Source organism: Aulonocara sp. 'chitande type north' Nkhata Bay, linkage group LG11 (genome assembly GCF_057382095.1).
Source record: "Aulonocara sp. 'chitande type north' Nkhata Bay isolate Kocher_YH1m ecotype deep benthic linkage group LG11, A_spYH_male_GT1.1, whole genome shotgun sequence".
NCBI lineage: Eukaryota > Metazoa > Chordata > Actinopteri > Cichliformes > Cichlidae > Aulonocara > Aulonocara sp. 'chitande type north' Nkhata Bay.
Genome location: NC_141354.1, coordinates 29,468,340 through 29,489,323, shown reverse-complemented (window position 1 = coordinate 29,489,323; position 20,984 = coordinate 29,468,340). Strand labels below are relative to the sequence as shown.

The 20,984-nt window shown below is 40.3% G+C and overlaps 1 protein-coding gene across 3 annotated transcripts; it reads right to left on the bottom strand.

Annotated features, from left to right (window-relative positions):
• Positions 1 to 1,568: 1,568 nt before the first annotated feature.
• Positions 1,569 to 18,174, bottom strand: LOC147319350 (uncharacterized). 3 transcript variants are annotated; one of them, XM_086311908.1, is made up of 15 exons: positions 16,387 to 18,174; positions 15,663 to 15,741; positions 12,226 to 12,270; positions 11,481 to 11,525; positions 10,146 to 10,190; positions 9,215 to 9,259; positions 8,377 to 8,421; positions 7,987 to 7,992; positions 7,535 to 7,579; positions 6,693 to 6,737; positions 5,853 to 5,897; positions 5,013 to 5,057; positions 3,020 to 3,149; positions 2,726 to 2,820; positions 1,569 to 2,523 (listed from the first exon to the last, which is right to left on the bottom strand). In XM_086311908.1, exons 1-15 carry the CDS (start codon positions 16,509 to 16,511, stop codon positions 2,512 to 2,514), a joined length of 852 nt encoding a protein of 283 aa, XP_086168034.1. In that variant the 5' UTR covers positions 16,512 to 18,174; the 3' UTR covers positions 1,569 to 2,511. The 3 variants fall into 3 exon arrangements, 1 of the variants encoding a protein (XP_086168034.1); XR_015131541.1 differs by lacking the exons at positions 2,726 to 2,820; positions 5,013 to 5,057; positions 5,853 to 5,897; ... (8 more) ...; positions 15,663 to 15,741; positions 16,387 to 18,174 and adding an exon at positions 4,077 to 4,122; XR_015131542.1 differs by lacking the exons at positions 1,569 to 2,523; positions 2,726 to 2,820; positions 3,020 to 3,149; ... (8 more) ...; positions 11,481 to 11,525; positions 12,226 to 12,270 and having other exon boundaries at positions 15,302 to 15,741; positions 16,309 to 18,174.
• Between the last annotated feature and the right edge of the window lie 2,810 nt (positions 18,175 to 20,984).

The window sequence follows — 20,984 nt, the reverse complement described above, 5'->3', positions numbered from 1 at the left end:
TATAAGTGACTTATGTATGTATGTATGTATATATATGTATATATTGTACTATTCTTAGTTAGCGTATTGTCTGTCTTGTCTTAATGTTGGTTTAAAATGGAGCACTGTAACAAAAAATAATTTCCCCCAGGGATCAATAAAGTATTCTGATTCTGATTCTGATTCTGATTACATTGTCTTCGTAATTTCCTATAATCTGTTTACAAAGACATTTATTACAAAGACACTTATCTCTAGTTTTATTTATGGTTTCTTAATTATAATTTGCTAAAGTTAAGATGTGCATCCTATTGTTTGCAGAGTTCACACTTTACCAAAAGAAATAACAGCAACTTGTCTTATTAGACATTTTGTCCTGTTTTGCAGAATAATACAGATTTTTCCATTAGAACCCCTTTTTCTTTTAAAAAGGTGCGGTAGTCATCCTTAAACAGTTTAGTTTTTCTTGTATTGTCTTGATGCAGGTTTTTCTTGTAGTCTTTAGCCAGGGAATATTATTGTTGGAATAAATGTCCAATTTCTACTTCTATTCCCACCGTGCACAACCTGGAATAGTCTTTCAGGTTGTGCTTGCCATCAGTACATCAGTGTTGTTTAGGGACAGAGCTGAAGAGAAACTATTGCCCTCAAAGCCAACAGCAGCTCCAGAGCCAGACCCTGACAACATGACTGATGCTAGCTGGCAGCTGGCTACACACTCCTACTGTTAGAGAGACATGAAGATAGAGAGAGACAGCAGGAAGAGATGAATGATTTGGGTCAGTGTCAGAACAGGATTGATTTGGATCAGAACCAAAACCACTGATGGCTTATTGAGACAGAGAGATTGATGGAGCGACAGAGAAAGAATGAGTAATGGATTTTAGATACAGAATGTCAAGCTGCCAGTTGGCTTCTATTGGGTGAAGGAGGTCATTGGAGGGGGAGAGGGAATGTATAGCATGATACACATACACATCCTTCCTCTATCCTTGGATGCTAGTCATATTTAGACCTGATGCTATTTAAGCACCACAATATACTGCATAATTAATTCGCTTTTATTGCTTGCCATGATTAGGATATTGCATTGTGTGCACAATAGAGAATGGCAGAAAGGTTTTGCGAGATGGTATGTAAGAACATATTATCACGTGCACTCCAACTGCTGGTCCTACACATACATGGTAGGTGTCTCATCCCACTGATCCACAGGGTATCCCTGCTATTGTTTGACTATTGTCTATTCTGCATTGTTCTCTGTAGTGGCCAAATGCCCAGGGCCACTGAACACAACACTGGACACAATGGACAGACACAGAGAGGAGCTGGGTCTTGGCAAAAAGGAGCTGCCCACAGTCTCACAAACACACACACACATAAACACATGGTATGCAAATGCACATGTACGCCTGCAAGTACTGTGCATGAGCACGCTTTCATGGGTACAAACACACACATACATACACACTCACAGATGCTCCAAGGCACAAAGCTGGCATAACAATGCCAAGGCAGAGAGGGCCAGACTCATATACAAGCCCCTATAGGGTTTGAGGGAATACACACACACACACACACACACACACACACACACACACACACATACGTGTTTTCGTGATATATCAGTACGTATGACAAAAATGTGACAAATGGGAACGTGCCTTTCCGAAGGTCCTAGAGGCATGGGGATCTCAAAAAATTTGACCCATGCTTCCAGGAACACACCCATCTGTTGAGATTTTGGCTAGGGCTAAATTTTGGTCAAACCTGAATTTAATGCTACTTGTGAGGACACTGTCAGGTTTATGTGACTTATGAGTACCATAAGGTCACACACAGATATTTCATGTTTAGGTGAATTGTGAAGCCCATGGAAACACATAATTTTCAAGTATACATGACTTATAAGGACCAGGTAACGGTAGGTTCTGCATTTTTAGCTTGGCTCCTTTTGAGATTACAATATAATAGACATGGATGCACAATAGTAATGCTCATCAGTTGGGTAACTTCTGACAGAAATATCAGACATTTATGTGTTAATAAAACAGTAAATCTGAGCTGTGTAAAGACTTTAAAAAAAAAAAAAGACATGGGTCAAATGTGGTCAGTCTACTTTTTAAGTCTTGATATTGTAATGCATTAATTCATTTTGTAGTGAATGTTCATGTGAATAAAAACGTGGAACATTATCTGCCTTTTTTATCATTTAATTGCAAAAAGCACCCAGCATAAACCACAGATTTATGAGTAAGAACAATGCAATACAGAAAACTGCAATACTGACATAACTGTGGAAGTAACAAAGTATCTCTCTTGCTTGTTTCTTTTTTTCTTGCATCTTTCTTTTAATGCTATGATCCTGTTGTGGCTGTAGTACCTTATGACAACCCAGTCTCTGCCTTTCAGAGCTGCCGGCTCTGCTTGGAGGCAGCAGTCACATTCCTTTTTACCTGGTACTTTGCAGCTTTTTATGAAGTGAAACATGCCGCTCAGCAACCTTCACTTCATCATTTGTCCACTTGCTTCTCACCGTCCCAGCTGTCATAAATGGAAACAAAAGAAAATATCTTAATGTGAATGCAAGAAAAGATAGAAAATATTCTAGTTTATAATGTGAATACAAAATGTTCTTAAACCTTGCTTTCTACTGGAGCACTTTAAAGGAGCAATAAGCACAATTCATCATACTTAGGTTGAAGGAATTAAAAATGACTATGTGAAGAACTAGAGGTGTAATTACATCTGGAGTACAGCATGAAGTCACAATCCCTCTCTCTGTGTTGATCTCCAGCCATAGACTTTGGTTTGGTTCACAGGCAGTGCAAAACAGCACACCTAGCAGTGAAAAGATATTGCTTATTGCTCCTTTAAGGATGCTTGGAATGAACCATTTGAAGTGCTGTGTTCTGCTGGGAATCAAATAAGATGAAATGATTTATGATAAAAGCTCTGAATAGTGTCATGTCTGAAAACAAACTTGTTCTTTGATCACAAGTATATTAACCTAAAACATTTTGTATTTTGGTGCCTTTACCCCTTCTTGGTGAAGTGTTGCTAATGTTTTTGTTGTCCAGGGTGATTGAGGCAGAGGTGCCCTTCATGTTGTCCAGGGCAGCTGAGTAAAGCGTGTGGCTTGGAACCCCCGGAATACTTGGTCCTTGAGCCTTTGAAAAGTAACAGTGAAATATGAGAATCAATGCATGCAATAGGTCTGTTTGCTTTTTTCTCTGCATTGTAGGCAAAGTCAGCGTTGGGCAGTGTGTAATTCTACATTAAGGGGCGATCGTGGCTCAAGAGTTGTAATCAGAAGGTTGCCGGTTTGAGCCCCAGCTCCGACAGTCTCGGTCGTTGTGTCCTTGGGAAAGACACTTCACCTGTTGCCTACTGGTGGTGGTCAGAGGGCCCGGTGGCGCCAGTGTCCGGCAGCCTCGCCTCTGTCAGTGCGCCCCAGGGTGGCTGTGGCTACAATGTAGCTGCCATCACCAGTGTGTGAATGTCTGTGTGAATGGGTGGATGACTGGATGTGTAAAGTGCTTTGGGGTCCTTAGGGACTAGTAAAGCGCTATATAAATATAGGATATTTACCATTTGATATGAATATTTTACATGTGAACATAATCTACTAATAATACTCATCACAGTGTGATTGTTTGAAATCGGATAGAGTGTTATTATCTTCATGACAAACATCCCTGCTGTTCAGTTTCAATGTAACACAAACTAGAGTTGTTGGTTCTACCAACTGAGAAAGGCTAAAAACAAAAAAACAAATTCATGTCCTTCACAGCTTAAAACAATCTGAGGACAATGTAACACAGAAATATCAAATTTAGTAGGAATAAAGATCAAGCTGATGCTTTAAAGGGAAAGTTAGGACTAACAAATGATATGCCAATTTCTTTCTCCTAAGATGTTCACAAACAAGTAATGCTAATGTTGAATATGGGAAACTTTCAATCAAACTGATTATTTTAATATAATCAAAGGGCACTTAATTTATGCACTAGGCCCAACTGACACATATACTTGATGCCAAATACAAAAAAATAATGTGTAACCTGTTGGAAGAATGAAGTGGGTGTGTCACTCACCAATTGGTCTGAAGGAGGTTGAGACAGGACCTCGGCACTTGGTGTCTGCAACAAAAGACAACAATATAACGTCAGAAACATTCTCTAGTATAAATCCCGACTATTTAATTAACTACAGATCATATTTGTATCAGTGAATATTATTACAGAAGGATCTGACTTCCTTATACCAGATTCTATAGAAACTTAACACTGTACGGTTCTGCTACCCAACGATATGAGGACAGTGTAACACACACTAGAGTTGTTGGTCCTACCACATGAGGAAGGCAACTGAAACACACTCCTGTCCTTCACAGCTTAAAACAATATGAGGACAGTGTAACACACACACTACAATCACTGGTCCTACCATATGAGGACTTCTACTTAAACACACTCCTGTCCTTCACAGCTTAAAACAATATGAGGACAGTGTAACACACACACTACAATCACTGGTCCTACCATATGAGGACTTCTACTTAAACACACTCCTGTCCTTCACAGCTTAAAACAATATGAGGACATGACGACTGAACACATGTAGAGTTCACATTCCTGACCTCTAACTTCTCCTGCTGTTGTCAATAAAAGCTCTAAACCCAACACTGATGTACAGCCATCTATTTCCCCAGAAATTAAATCATGTAAACTGATCAGCGGGAGCTTATTTTGACAAAAACATGTGTAAAACGACAAAAATATCAAATTTTGTCAGAATAAAGATCAAGCTGATGCTTTAAGGGAAAGTTTGGACTAACAAATGGTATAGACAATTACTTTATCCTAATGCTAATGTTGGTTTTGGTTAACTTCGACTAAAACTGATTGTTTTAGTACAATTAAAGTGCATTTCATTTATGCACTAGGCCCAACTGACACATATACTTGATGCCAAATACAAAAAAAATAATGTGTAACCTGTTGGAAGAATGAAGTGGGTGTGTCACTCACCAATTGGTCTGAAGGAGGTTGAGACAGGACCTCGGCACTTGGTGTCTGCAACAAAAGACAACAATATAACGTCAGAAACATTCTCTAGTATAAATCCCGACTATTTAATTAACTACAGATCATATTTGTATCAGTGAATATTATTACAGAAGGATCTGACTTCCTTATACCAGATTCTATAGAAACTTAACACTGTACGGTTCTGCTACCCAACGATATGAGGACATTGTAACACACACTAGAGTTGTTGGTCCTACCACATGAGGAAGGCAACTGAAACACACTCCTGTCCTTCACAGCTTAAAACAATATGAGGTCAGTGTAACACACACACTACAATCACTGGTCCTACCATATGAGGACTTCTACTTAAACACACTCCTGTCCTTCACAGCTTAAAACAATATGAGGACATGACGACTGAACACATGTAGAGTTCACATTCCTGACTTCTAACTTCTCCTGCTGTTGTCAATAAAAGCTCTAAACCCAACACTGATATACAGCCATCTATTTCCCCAGAAATTAAATCATGTAAACTGATCAGCGGGAGCTTATTTTGACAAAAACATGTGTAAAACGACAAAAATATCAAATTTTGTCAGAATAAAGATCAAGCTGATGCTTTAAGAGAAAGTTTGGACTAACAAATGGTATAGACAATTACTTTATCCTAATGCTAATGTTGGTTTTGGTTAACTTCGACTAAAACTGATTGTTTTAGTACAATTAAAGTGCATTTCATTTATGCACTAGGCCCAACTGACACATATACTTGATGCCAAATACAAAAAAATAATGTGTAACCTGTTGGAAGAATGAAGTGGGTGTGTCACTCACCAATTGGTCTGAAGGAGGTTGAGGTAGGACCTCGGCACCTGGTGTCTGCAACAAAAGACAACAATATAACGTCAGAAACATTCTCTAGTATAAATCCCGACTATTTAATTAACTACAGATCATATTTGTATCAGTGAATATTATTACAGAAGGATCTGACTTCCTTATACCAGATTCTATAGAAACTTAACACTGTACGGTTCTGCTACCCAACGATATGAGGACAGTGTAACACACACTAGAGTTGTTGGTCCTACCACATGAGGAAGGCAACTGAAACACACTCCTGTCCTTCACAGCTTAAAACAATATGAGGACAGTGTAACACACACACTACAATCACTGGTCCTACCATATGAGGACTTCTACTTAAACACACTCCTGTCCTTCACAGCTTAAAACAATATGAGGACATGACGACTGAACACATGTAGAGTTCACATTCCTGACTTCTAACTTCTCCTGCTGTTGTCAATAAAAGCTCTAAACCCAACACTGATATACAGCCATCTATTTCCCCAGAAATTAAATCATGTAAACTGATCAGCGGGAGCTTATTTTGACAAAAACATGTGTAAAACGACAAAAATATCAAATTTTGTCAGAATAAAGATCAAGCTGATGCTTTAAGGGAAAGTTTGGACTAACAAATGGTATAGACAATTACTTTATCCTAATGCTAATGTTGGTTTTGGTTAACTTCGACTAAAACTGATTGTTTTAGTACAATTAAAGTGCATTTCATTTATGCACTAGGCCCAACTGACACATATACTTGATGCCAAATACAAAAAAATAATGTGTAACCTGTTGGAAGAATGAAGTGGGTGTGTCACTCACCAATTGGTCTGAAGGAGGTTGAGGTAGGACCTCGGCACCTGGTGTCTGCAACAAAAGACAACAATATAACGTCAGAAACATTCTCTAGTATAAATCCCGACTATTTAATTAACTACAGATCATATTTGTATCAGTGAATATTATTACAGAAGGATCTGACTTCCTTATACCAGATTCTATAGAAACTTAACACTGTACGGTTCTGCTACCCAACGATATGAGGACAGTGTAACACACACTAGAGTTGTTGGTCCTACCACATGAGGAAGGCAACTGAAACACACTCCTGTCCTTCACAGCTTAAAACAATATGAGGACAGTGTAACACACACACACTACAATCACTGGTCCTACCATATGAGGACTTCTACTTAAACACACTCCTGTCCTTCACAGCTTAAAACAATATGAGGACATGACGACTGAACACATGTAGAGTTCACATTCCTGACCTCTAACTTCTCCTGCTGTTGTCAATAAAAGCTCTAAACCCAACACTGATGTACAGCCATCTATTTCCCCAGAAATTAAATCATGTAAACTGATCAGCGGGAGCTTATTTTGACAAAAACATGTGTAAAACGACAAAAATATCAAATTTTGTCAGAATAAAGATCAAGCTGATGCTTTAAGGGAAAGTTTGGACTAACAAATGGTATAGACAATTACTTTATCCTAATGCTAATGTTGGTTTTGGTTAACTTCGACTAAAACTGATTGTTTTAGTACAATTAAAGTGCATTTCATTTATGCACTAGGCCCAACTGACACATATACTTGATGCCAAATACAAAAAAATAATGTGTAACCTGTTGGAAGAATGAAGTGGGTGTGTCACTCACCAATTGGTCTGAAGGAGGTTGAGGTAGGACCTCGGCACCTGGTGTCTGCAACAAAAGACAACAATATAACGTCAGAAACATTCTCTAGTATAAATCCCGACTATTTAATTAACTACAGATCATATTTGTATCAGTGAATATTATTACAGAAGGATCTGACTTCCTTATACCAGATTCTATAGAAACTTAACACTGTACGGTTCTGCTACCCAACGATATGAGGACAGTGTAACACACACTAGAGTTGTTGGTCCTACCACATGAGGAAGGCAACTGAAACACACTCCTGTCCTTCACAGCTTAAAACAATATGAGGACAGTGTAACACACACACACTACAATCACTGGTCCTACCATATGAGGACTTCTACTTAAACACACTCCTGTCCTTCACAGCTTAAAACAATATGAGGACATGACGACTGAACACATGTAGAGTTCACATTCCTGACCTCTAACTTCTCCTGCTGTTGTCAATAAAAGCTCTAAACCCAACACTGATGTACAGCCATCTATTTCCCCAGAAATTAAATCATGTAAACTGATCAGCGGGAGCTTATTTTGACAAAAACATGTGTAAAACGACAAAAATATCAAATTTTGTCAGAATAAAGATCAAGCTGATGCTTTAAGGGAAAGTTTGGACTAACAAATGGTATAGACAATTACTTTATCCTAATGCTAATGTTGGTTTTGGTTAACTTCGACTAAAACTGATTGTTTTAGTACAATTAAAGTGCATTTCATTTATGCACTAGGCCCAACTGACACATATACTTGATGCCAAATACAAAAAAATAATGTGTAACCTGTTGGAAGAATGAAGTGGGTGTGTCACTCACCAATTGGTCTGAAGGAGGTTGAGGTAGGACCTCGGCACCTGGTGTCTGCAACAAAAGACAACAATATAACGTCAGAAACATTCTCTAGTATAAATCCCGACTATTTAATTAACTACAGATCATATTTGTATCAGTGAATATTATTACAGAAGGATCTGACTTCCTTATACCAGATTCTATAGAAACTTAACACTGTACGGTTCTGCTACCCAACGATATGAGGACAGTGTAACACACACTAGAGTTGTTGGTCCTACCACATGAGGAAGGCAACTGAAACACACTCCTGTCCTTCACAGCTTAAAACAATATGAGGACAGTGTAACACACACTACAATCACTGGTCCTACCATATGAGGACTTCTACTTAAACACACTCCTGTCCTTCACAGCTTAAAACAATATGAGGACATGACGACTGAACACATGTAGAGTTCACATTCCTGACTTCTAACTTCTCCTGCTGTTGTCAATAAAAGCTCTAAACCCAACACTGATGTACAGCCATCTATTTCCCCAGAAATTAAATCATGTAAACTGATCAGCGGGAGCTTATTTTGACAAAAACATGTGTAAAACGACAAAAATATCAAATTTTGTCAGAATAAAGATCAAGCTGATGCTTTAAGGGAAAGTTTGGACTAACAAATGGTATAGACAATTACTTTATCCTAATGCTAATGTTGGTTTTGGTTAACTTCGACTAAAACTGATTGTTTTAGTACAATTAAAGTGCATTTCATTTATGCACTAGGCCCAACTGACACATATACTTGATGCCAAATACAAAAAAATAATGTGTAACCTGTTGGAAGAATGAAGTGGGTGTGTCACTCACCAATTGGTCTGAAGGAGGTTGAGGTAGGACCTCGGCACCTGGTGTCTGCAACAAAAGACAACAATATAACGTCAGAAACATTCTCTAGTATAAATCCCGACTATTTAATTAACTACAGATCATATTTGTATCAGTGAATATTATTACAGAAGGATCTGACTTCCTTATACCAGATTCTATAGAAACTTAACACTGTACGGTTCTGCTACCCAACGATATGAGGACAGTGTAACACACACTAGAGTTGTTGGTCCTACCACATGAGGAAGGCAACTGAAACACACTCCTGTCCTTCACAGCTTAAAACAATATGAGGACAGTGTAACACACACTACAATCACTGGTCCTACCATATGAGGACTTCTACTTAAACACACTCCTGTCCTTCACAGCTTAAAACAATATGAGGACAGTGTAACACACACTACAATCACTGGTCCTACCATATGAGGACTTCTACTTAAACACACTCCTGTCCTTCACAGCTTAAAACAATATGAGGACATGACGACTGAACACATGTAGAGTTCACATTCCTGACTTCTAACTTCTCCTGCTGTTGTCAATAAAAGCTCTAAACCCAACACTGATGTACAGCCATCTATTTCCCCAGAAATTAAATCATGTAAACTGATCAGCGGGAGCTTATTTTGACAAAAACATGTGTAAAACGACAAAAATATCAAATTTTGTCAGAATAAAGATCAAGCTGATGCTTTAAGGGAAAGTTTGGACTAACAAATGGTATAGACAATTACTTTATCCTAATGCTAATGTTGGTTTTGGTTAACTTCGACTAAAACTGATTGTTTTAGTACAATTAAAGTGCATTTCATTTATGCACTAGGCCCAACTGACACATATACTTGATGCCAAATACAAAAAAATAATGTGTAACCTGTTGGAAGAATGAAGTGGGTGTGTCACTCACCAATTGGTCTGAAGGAGGTTGAGGCAGGACCTCGGCACCTGGTGTCTGCAACAAAAGACAACAATATAACGTCAGAAACATTCTCTAGTATAAATCCCGACTATTTAACCCTCGTTTTACCCTAGCGAAAAAAGGGACCCGCTTGGGTAACTTTGGATTTTTGATTCTCAATATATCAGTCATTTTAAAGACTAGTTGCATGAAACTTGGCCAGGATGTGTGTTTTAGGATTATTTTTGAAATTCAATGATCCCCTCTATGGTGTGGTGTATAGTAAAGAAGATTCACATATGTACTACCTCCTTTTACCCTTGTATCCGTTTGGGCCCCATTGACTCCCATTATAATCACATATTTTCGATATACTGTAATCCTGACATGCGATAATGCCTTTCTCGTGAATACCTAATGGATCTAAGCCTCAGCCTTCAAAATAAAGGAAAAATAGGTTTTGGATCAAATGAGCACAATATTAGGTACAGCACCACCATAGACATTTTCAGTGCTTTTGAATGGAGGACATGGTTATCTTACTATGCAAAATACATGACAATAAAACAGCTGACCACCATAAAATAGTCTTGATGTAGTGGAACTGATATAAGAGAGTGGTGTGAATGTGATTGAGAATATATATATATATACTGTGTGTGTCGGTCACAAACAAAACGGCCCGTAGAGCCGCCTCCTTGAAGTGAACAACGGGAGCCTGCTCCGTTTTTTTCTCCTTTCTCTGAACCTCTGTCAATGTTATTTTGCTTCACTTTGCACATGAGCCTTGTTTTTGCCCTCAGCAGAGAGGGGAGGGGTGCAAAAGCAGCCACGTGTTTGTTGAGCAGAGGGGGGAGGGGTGCAAAAGCAGCCACGTGTTTGCAGAGCAGAGGGGGAGGGGTGCAAAAGCAGCCACGTGTTTGTTGAGCAGAGGGGGGAGGGGTGCAAAAGCAGCCACGTGTTTGCAGAGCAGAGGGGGAGGGGTGCAAAAACAGCCACCTGTTTGCTGAGCAGAGGGGGGGAGGGGCAGTCGTTACTCTCCCAGTGGCATCTCAACAGAGCCGGAGGGAGAGAGAGAGATCGTTTTGGATTCAAGTGCACACTTGAAGTCTGTGAGAATAGTTTGCAGCCTTGTCTTACTAGTCATTTCTGCACAGACGCCACTAAATGCACAGACTCACGCACACACAACACGAAGCGCACGGTCAATTTAGGGGAGCTTGGAAGCTGTGCTCATCGTGCAAACAGCGCGTTATTATCGTAACGGCTGCAAAAGTTAGGATATGTCCTGTCTGCAACATCCATCTTCACCTGTTGGAAGAATGAAGTGGGTGTGTCACTCACCAATTGGTCTGAAGGAGGTTGAGGCAGGACCTCGGCACCTGGTGTCTGCAACAAAAGACAACAATATAACGTCAGAAACATTCTCTAGTATAAATCCCGACTATTTAATTAACTACAGATCATATTTGTATCAGTGAATATTATTACAGAAGGATCTGACTTCCTTATACCAGATTCTATAGAAACTTAACACTGTACGGTTCTGCTACCCAACGATATGAGGACAGTGTAACACACACTAGAGTTGTTGGTCCTACCACATGAGGAAGGCAACTGAAACACACTCCTGTCCTTCACAGCTTAAAACAATATGAGGACATGACGACTGAACACATGTAGAGTTCACATTCCTGACTTCTAACTTCTCCTGCTGTTGTCAATAAAAGCTCTAAACCCAACACTGATGTACAGCCATCTATTTCCCCAGAAATTAAATCATGTAAACTGATCAGCGGGAGCTTATTTTGACAAAAACATGTGTAAAACGACAAAAATATCAAATTTTGTCAGAATAAAGATCAAGCTGATGCTTTAAGGGAAAGTTTGGACTAACAAATGGTATAGACAATTACTTTATCCTAATGCTAATGTTGGTTTTGGTTAACTTCGACTAAAACTGATTGTTTTAGTACAATTAAAGTGCATTTCATTTATGCACTAGGCCCAACTGACACATATACTTGATGCCAAATACAAAAAAATAATGTGTAACCTGTTGGAAGAATGAAGTGGGTGTGTCACTCACCAATTGGTCTGAAGGAGGTTGAGACAGGACCTCGGCACCTGGTGTCTGCAACAAAAGACAACAATATAACGTCAGAAACATTCTCTAGTATAAATCCCGACTATTTAATTAACTACAGATCATATTTGTATCAGTGAATATTATTACAGAAGGATCTGACTTCCTTATACCAGATTCTATAGAAACTTAACACTTACACCCCCGGAGAGCAGTCATTTCGGGGTAGTACCTTAGACCCCCGCGGAGTCATCATTTTGCGTTTCTACCTTTAAAAGCCGGAGAGCAGTCAAATGCTGGAAGTGGAAGCTAAATTGGCTAGTCATTCATATGTATATTGGGTCGTTACCTAGGAATTCTGGAGGGAGGGGATTGGGGGAGAAATCAACACACATGAAGACATTGCAAATGTACTTGGATTTTAGGTTGCAAGCCACCCAAAACTTGATCCCAAACTTGTCAGGTTTACTTGCAAACACTTGGAGTGTTTCAGTATGCCATCTTAGGGAGAACTCAACACACATGTAGGTCCTTTGTTGCTGACATTTATTGATGAAAATAGAAAAAAAACCAACCGTTTGTACACATGTTTACAAATAATAACAAAAATTGAGTGAGTACATTACAACATTTTCAGCAATCACTCACAATCCTGGCACTGCCACGGTATCTGTCGCCTGCATTTACCACATGTGTACCTGTAGCAGTGAACACATCGCACAGTGGCCTGATTTTTTTTGCATCTGTGTTTGACCTGACACGTGGCCCTTTTTCCAGGGCTCGGTGTGGAGGGTTGTGTCCGAAGCAACTGTTCTTTTCTTTCCTTCTTCGCAGCTACATGAGAGTGAGCCAATTCGGTTGCAAGGGCTACCAGGAAGTCCACCCGTCTTTCCTTCGTCCCGGTGCATTCTTGATACAGCACATGTGCATTCAGTGCTGCCATGTCAATCATGTTATAAAACACGGCAACTGGCCAGCGCCGTGTTCCTTTGCGGACAGTGTACTCCCGAACCATCTGGTCCATCACATCCACGCCACACTTTGTCTTGTTGTAAAGGGTGACAGTGTTTGGCTTCCTTTTGGTAGTGTTTTCGGTCTGAACCACGCTGTGCATGCTGCTAAGAATATATACTGTCTTCTTCCGTTTGGCCGCATACGCCGTCAGCGTGGCAGCAGAGGTTGAAAACACCTAAGAAATAAGATAAATTGTTAATTCCATAGCCCTTTTACACACAATGAAACACATAAACATAGAACCACAAAAGACCTGCAACATACCTGAGTGGTGAATTCATTGCGATCTGTCTGTCTAGTGGATTGAGGAATTTCCCTGCGAATCTTGTTGACTGTGCCGAGGATGGTGGTTTTCCGTCTAAGAAGTTTTTGCGCAAGTGAAAGCGATGTGAAAAAATTGTCAGTGGTAACATTTCTGCCCTTGTCCAGGAATGGTTCCATCAGCCTCATAACTACATTTTCGGAAAGTCTCTCCCCAGTGGGACGATTGGGGTCCTTGCCAAGATATGGGAAGACATTGCAAATGTACTTGGATTTTAGGTCGCAAGCCACCCAAAACTTGATCCCAAACTTGTCCGGTTTACTGGCAATATACTGCAGGAAACTGCACCGAGTTTTTGATGGGAAAAGCTGTTCATCAACGGTGATATGTAGACCAGGGTTGTAGCACGTGATGCAGTTGGTGACAAATGATCCCCACACACTGGAAATTGCTGCGAACTTATCAGTCTTTGCTCGATCACAGCGGGTGGACTTGTCATCAAAGCGTAGGTGTTGCATGATGTCTTGGAAGCGGTTTCGTGCCATAGTTCCAATTATCTGTGGGTTTCCCAGGTTTGCTGACCAGCAGTCATTTACAGATGGAACCCTGTAAACCCCCCGCAAGATGACAATAGCAATAAATGCCATTAGTTCAGGGAGGTCCATGAACCAACAAACATGCTCCGTTTGCTGTGCATGTTGAATAGTCCATTCTTGAATGCTACGAAGCATGTCAAGAGTGATGAAACACAGGAAGCTCTGAAGGCGACTCAAGATACTTCTCCTGGCCTTAGCCGTTGGCTCTCCATCTGCAGCGTACGGTTCTATAGGGGTGAAAGGGAGACGGGTCCCCACATGTTCTTCACGCCACACTGTGCCATCTTTCGCTGTCTCAGTCCCCAAACAAGCTCTCTTTTTCGGTGGAGAAGCAGTCTCCTCATCTGCAGTGTGAACAAATTCAAATTGTGAGCAATGGGAAGGTCAAACAAAATCACAAATGCATGCATAGATACTAATTATAATTCCAGTATCTCCTCCTCTGTGTCAGAATAATGTCTGAAATATCTTACTTACTAACTACATCCACTTCCTTGCTTGAAATGAAAAAGGAAATAACATGAAATGAAACGATGAAATGATGGACCAGATGGTTCGGGAGTACACTGTCCGCAAAGGAACACGGCGCTGGCCAGTTGCCGTGTTTTATAACATGATTGACATGGCAGCACTGAATGCACATGTGCTGTATCAAGAATGCACCGGGACGAAGGAAAGACGGGTGGACTTCCTGGTAGCCCTTGCAACCGAATTGGCTCACTCTCATGTAGCTGCGAAGAAGGAAAGAAAAGAACAGTTGCTTCGGACACAACCCTCCACACCGAGCCCTGGAAAAAGGGCCACGTGTCAGGTCAAACACAGATGCAAAAAAAATCAGGCCACTGTGCGATGTGTTCACTGCTACAGGTACACATGTGGTAAATGCAGGCGACAGATACCGTGGCAGTGCCAGGATTGTGAGTGATTGCTGAAAATGTTGTAATGTACTCACTCAATTTTTGTTATTATTTGTAAACATGTGTACAAACGGTTGGTTTTTTTTCTATTTTCATCAATAAATGTCAGCAACAAAGGACCTACATGTGTGTTGAGTTCTCCCTAAGATGGCATACTGAAACACTCCAAGTGTTTGCAAGTAAACCTGACAAGTTTGGGATCAAGTTTTGGGTGGCTTGCAACCTAAAATCCAAGTACATTTGCAATGTCTTCATGTGTGTTGATTTCTCCCCCAATCCCCTCCCTCCAGAATTCCTAGGTAACGACCCAATATACATATGAATGACTAGCCAATTTAGCTTCCACTTCCAGCATTTGACTGCTCTCCGGCTTTTAAAGGTAGAAACGCAAAATGATGACTCCGCGGGGGTCTCAGGTAGAAGCCTTCTTGACTTGACTGCTCTCCGGCTTTTAAAGGTAGAACGGTAGAAGCTGGGAATTCCAGTGTTAACACTGTACGGTTCTGCTACCCAACGATATGACGACAGTGTAACACACACTAGAGTTGTTGGTCCTACCACATGAGGAAGGCAACTGAAACACACTCCTGTCCTTCACAGCTTAAAACAATATGAGGACAGTGTAACACACACTACAATCACTGGTCCTACCATATGAGGACTTCTACTTTCCTGTTGGAGGTTGAGACACGACAGAGGGACAGCAGGGTAGTAGCTTGCACAAATGATTCTATTGACACAACAGGGAAGTGAGATTAATGAACTGAACGCAACAGACTCTTTCAAAATAAAACAGGAAACATGGCATGAAAATACAAACGTGGTAATATACAGCCCTAACATAAACTCCTTAAAACGATATTAATAACGTTAAGCCAAACTCAACTAACCCGCCATTAAACATAAGAAACTCAAAAACCTTAGAATAACATCAGAAACGCTGGGCCAGAGACCCAGACCGTGAGCAAATAACTATAATATTATTGATTTGTGCTGAATAAGAAAACATTAATATTATCATTTAAATCTCCCCAAGCATATCTTGTGTTGAAAAAAAAAAGTGTGTTGCAGTTAGCTACACTGAGCTTAGACTGACTGTCTCTGCAGTTGAAGATGCAGAGCACATGCAAGGCCGCAGGTCCCTTTAACTCCGGTGGGAATTTAAAAACAGTTAAATTTAACTTCTAATATCTATTGTTAAAGATAAATCTTAAGTAATTTTTTAGCATTTATCATCATTCACCACTTTCAATTTGTTCAAATCGGTTGTGTATTGTTTTAATTCCGTTTAACTAACCTTAATTAGCTTGTTAAACATACAACTTTACCTCGCGGAGCTTTCGTCGACGCATGGATATCAAAGGTAAATACATACCTCAAGATAAATCTCTCCTGAGTGCTGAAGGTCCCGGATGTGCCGTTCACGCAGAGCTCCGGCGAGTTTGTATCTTGCCGTGACCAGCAGCTCTTTGGTTGACGCTTTCGAACAATCAGATGCATCTTTACTCACTTTTTGACCAATCAGAGACGTCGTTCTATGCTCCACTGACGAAATGCTGCATCCTCTCACCAGCCACGGTCTCTCCTCGTCCATTTAACAACAAAAACACAGCAACACGTGCTGGATTTGAGGTAGGAACACTTGAGAACTGTCACAATGTTTTGCAAACTGCTGTTACAGTTAATTTCGTTCCGTTAATTTGTTTGGTTCCTATTCTGAAGTAACACTTAATACACATGGGGTTAGCTTGCTGGTCTAGTTTAAGTTAGCATGGGCATGCTGTTCACTGATAGAGTAAGGCTAAAATTGTCCTGATATTGTCAGTGTGTTATCATAAACATGCAGCACCCCTAGACCCCCAAGTTAAAATACAGATAATAGATAAGCAATTTAAGAAAATAAGTATAATGTGTATAATGATTTTACTGTCACTTTCCTGGGTCTGTTGACCCAGCGTTTTAAGTTTTAGTTTGTTTAGATGTCGATGTTTATTTATAAGTTCTTTAGGTTTGCTAAGTTCATTTGTTTATTAGATTACCCTTGTGATGTCTGTTTTATTGGGAAAGTCTTTGTCCTAAATGCAGTGAGTCTAGTTTTGTTTCCCCTTGTCCCAGCTGTTCCTCATCCCCTCATTATCTCTCTGTGTACTTGCAGTGGCTTGCAAAAGTATTCGTCCCTCTTTTCCACATTTTGTCACATTACTGCCACAAACACAAATTGTCATGGTCCTGGGTCGGTGACCCAGCGCTTTTAGTTTATTATTATGATGATGATGATGATTATTATTGTTTGAGTTCTATGTGTTATATTTGGTCTGCCTCTGAGTCTGTGTCTCTGTCTATGCTGTCACCCCGTCTGTTTGTGAATCTGTCTGTTTAGTTCTGTGTCTTGTTTGGTTCCCCGTGTCTGAGTTTCCTGTTTTATTGTGAAGGTCTCTGTCTGATGTGAGTGTGTTCAGTTTACGTTTCCCCTGTCCCGTCAGCTCTGATTCCTCCCAGCCGTGTTGCCCTCCTGTCTCTCATCCCCTGATTACTGGTGTGTGTATTTAAGCCCTGTGTGTTCTCCTGCCTGTTACTCGGTGTCCTGCTCGGCGGCTGCCGCACATCCCTTTGTCGTATGCACCCAGGTCTGTTATTTTAGTTCTTCCCAGTTTAGGTGTCTTCAGTTATTTGTCATGCCCCACTGCTTGTTTGCCACTACACCTTGTAAATAAACTTCACTAGCATTTTCATCCACTGCTTGCATCTTGGGTCCTCCTTCCTCCACACCACACGGCTCGCCTTCCCAGCCGTGACACAAATCAATTTTAATGGAATCCAATTGCAGCAAAAGGTGGTTCTACAAAGTATTGACTCAGGGGGCTGAATAATTGCGCACACCCCACTTTTCAGTTATTTATTTGTAAAAAATGTTTGGAATCATGTATGATTTTTGTTCCACTTCTCACGTGTACACCACTTTGTATTGGTCTTTCACGTGGAATTCCAATAAAATTGATTCATGTTTGTGGCTGTAATGTGCCAAAATGTGGGAAAGTTAAAGGGGGCCGAATACTTTTGCAAGCCACTGTAAGTCCTGTCCTCATTTGTTCAGTGTCAGGTCATCTGTTGTCTTTGGTGCCACGTTTCCATGTTCCAGGTATCTTTGTATCCATGTCAGGTTTCATGGTTTGTTTGTTTTTTTTAATAAAAAAATATTTTCCCCAGGTTAGGTTATTGTTTAGCTTCACCTCTGCCTTTTGTTTTGTAATCTTTTAATTTCAATTCAATTTTATTTATATAGCGCCAAATCACAACAACAATCGCCTGAAGGCGCTTTATATTGTACAGTAGATCACACAATAATAGATACAGAGAAAAACCCAACAATCATAGGACCACCTATGAGCAAGCGCTTTGGCGACAGTGGGAAGGAAAAACTCCCTTTTAACAGGAAGAAACCTCCAGCAGAACCAGGCTCAGGGAGCGGCGGGCATCTGCTGTGACCAGTTGGGGTGAGAAAAGGAAGACAGGACAAAGACATGCTGTGGATTAATAACAAGTATGATTCAGTGCAGAGAGGTCTATTAACACACAGTGAGTGAGAAAGGTGACTGGAAAGGAAAAAACTCAGTGCTTCATGGGAATCCCCCGGCTGCCTACGTCTATTGCAGCACAACTAAGGGAGGATCCAGGGTCACCTGATCCAGCCCTAACTATATGCTTTAGCAAAAAGGAAAGTTTGAAGCCTAATCTTAAAAGTAGAGATTAATAAACGGCTTGCTTTCTGTTAATATTCAAATTTTCTTTCACGTTCCTTTGTGTCAGCATTTTGGGTCCACTCCTCAAATTCATACATATGTCTAACCGTTTTTCCCCACTCGGCGACACACCCGTCGGGGGTCAAACTCTGGTAATTGGCAATTCTGTTCTCAGACATGTGAAGCTAGAGACACCGGAAACCATAGTCAATTGTCTTCCAGGGGCCAGAGCAGGCGACATTGAGGGAAATTTAAAACTGCTGGCTAAGGGTAAACGTAAATTCAGTAAAATCATAATTCACGTCGGCAGTAATGACACCCGGTTACGCCAATCGGAGGTCACTAAAATCAATATTGAATCGGTGTGTAACTTTGCCAAAACAATGTGGGACTCTGTAGTTTTCTCTGGTCCCCTCCCCAATCAGACCAAGAGTGACATGTTTAGCCGCATGTTCTCCTTAAATTGCTGGCTGTCTGAGTGGTGTCCCAGAAACGATGTGGGCTTCATAGATAATTGGCAAACCTTCTGGAGGAAACCTGGTCTTATAAGGAGAGACGGCAGCTCTCATTTCTAGAAATATGGACAAATTAATTAAACCCCCCATAATATGACTATCCAGAGTTGGGACCAGGAAGCAGAGTTGCAGTCTTACACGCCTCTCTGCAGCTTCTCTCCTCCTGCTACCCCCCCAAAAACCCATCTCCATAGAGACTGTGTCAGCTTCCAAAAAGACAAAAAACAAACTAAAAACCAGCAACAAACAACTTAAACATAAACAATTACAAAGAAAGAACAATACAGTATCCACATCCTAACTAAAGAGTAAAACAGTGAAATGTGGATTATTAAATATTAGGTCTCTCTCCTCCAAGTCTCTGTTAGTACATGACTTAATAATTGATCAACAAATTGATTTACTCTGCCTTACAGAAACCTGGTTGCAGCAGGATGATTATGTTAGTTTAAATGAATCAACACCCCCGAGTCATTCTAACTACCAGAAACCTCGAAGCACAGGCCGAGGGGGCGGTGTGGCAGCAATTTTTCACACCAGCCTATTAATTAATGAAAGACCAAGACAGACTTTTAATTCATTTGAAAGCCTGATGCTTAGCATTGTCCACCCCAGCTGAAAATTTTTAGAAACCAGTCTTATTTGTTATCATCTAATTGTCCACCTGGGCCTTACACAGAGTTTCTCTCTGATTTCTCAGACTTTTTATCTGATTTAGTGCTCAGCTCAGATAAAATAATTATTGTGGGTGATTTTAACATCCATGTAGATGCTAAGAATGACAGCCTCAACATGGCATTTAATCTGTTATTAGACTCAATTGGCTTCTCTCAACATGTAAAAGAACCCACCCACCACTTTAATCACACTCTAGATCTTGTTTTTAACATATGGCATAGAAACTGAACATTTAACAGTGTTTCCTGAAAACCCTCTCCTGTCTGATCATTTCCTGATAACATTTACATTTACAATAATTGATTACACAGCAGTGGAGAGTAGACTTTATCACAGATGTCTTTCTGAAAGCGCTGTAACTATGTTTAAGAATGTAATCCACCCACTGTTATCATCTTCAATGACCTGTACCAACACAGAGCAGAGCAGCTATCTGAACGCTACCCCAACAGAGGTCAATTATCTTGTTAATAATAATTTTACCTCCTCACTACATATGACTCTGGATACTGTAGCTCCTGTGAAAACTAAGGTCTCAGATCAGAAGTACCTGACTCTGTGGTATAATTCTCAAACACGTAGCCTAAAGCAGATGACTCGTAAGCTGGAGAGGAAATGGCGTGTCACAAATTTAGAGGATCATCATAATTGGAGAAATATTTTGCTGATTTATAAGAAAGCCCCCCGCAAAGCCAGAACATCTTACTATTTGTCACTGATTGAAGACAATAAGAACAACCCCAGGTTTCTCTTCAGCACTGTAGCCAGGCTGACAAACAGTCAGAGCTCTTTTGAGCCAACCATCGTTAACTAGTAATGACTTCATGAACTTCTTCACAAATAAAATTCTTATCATTAGAGAAAAAAATTACCAATAATCATCCCACAGATGTAACATTATCTACAGCTACTTTTAGTACCGTTGATGTTAAGTTAGACTCTTTTTCTCCAATTGATCTTTCTGAGTTAACTTCAATAATTACTTCCTCCAATCCTCCGTGTCTTTTAGACCCCATTCCTACAAAACTGCTCAAAGAAGT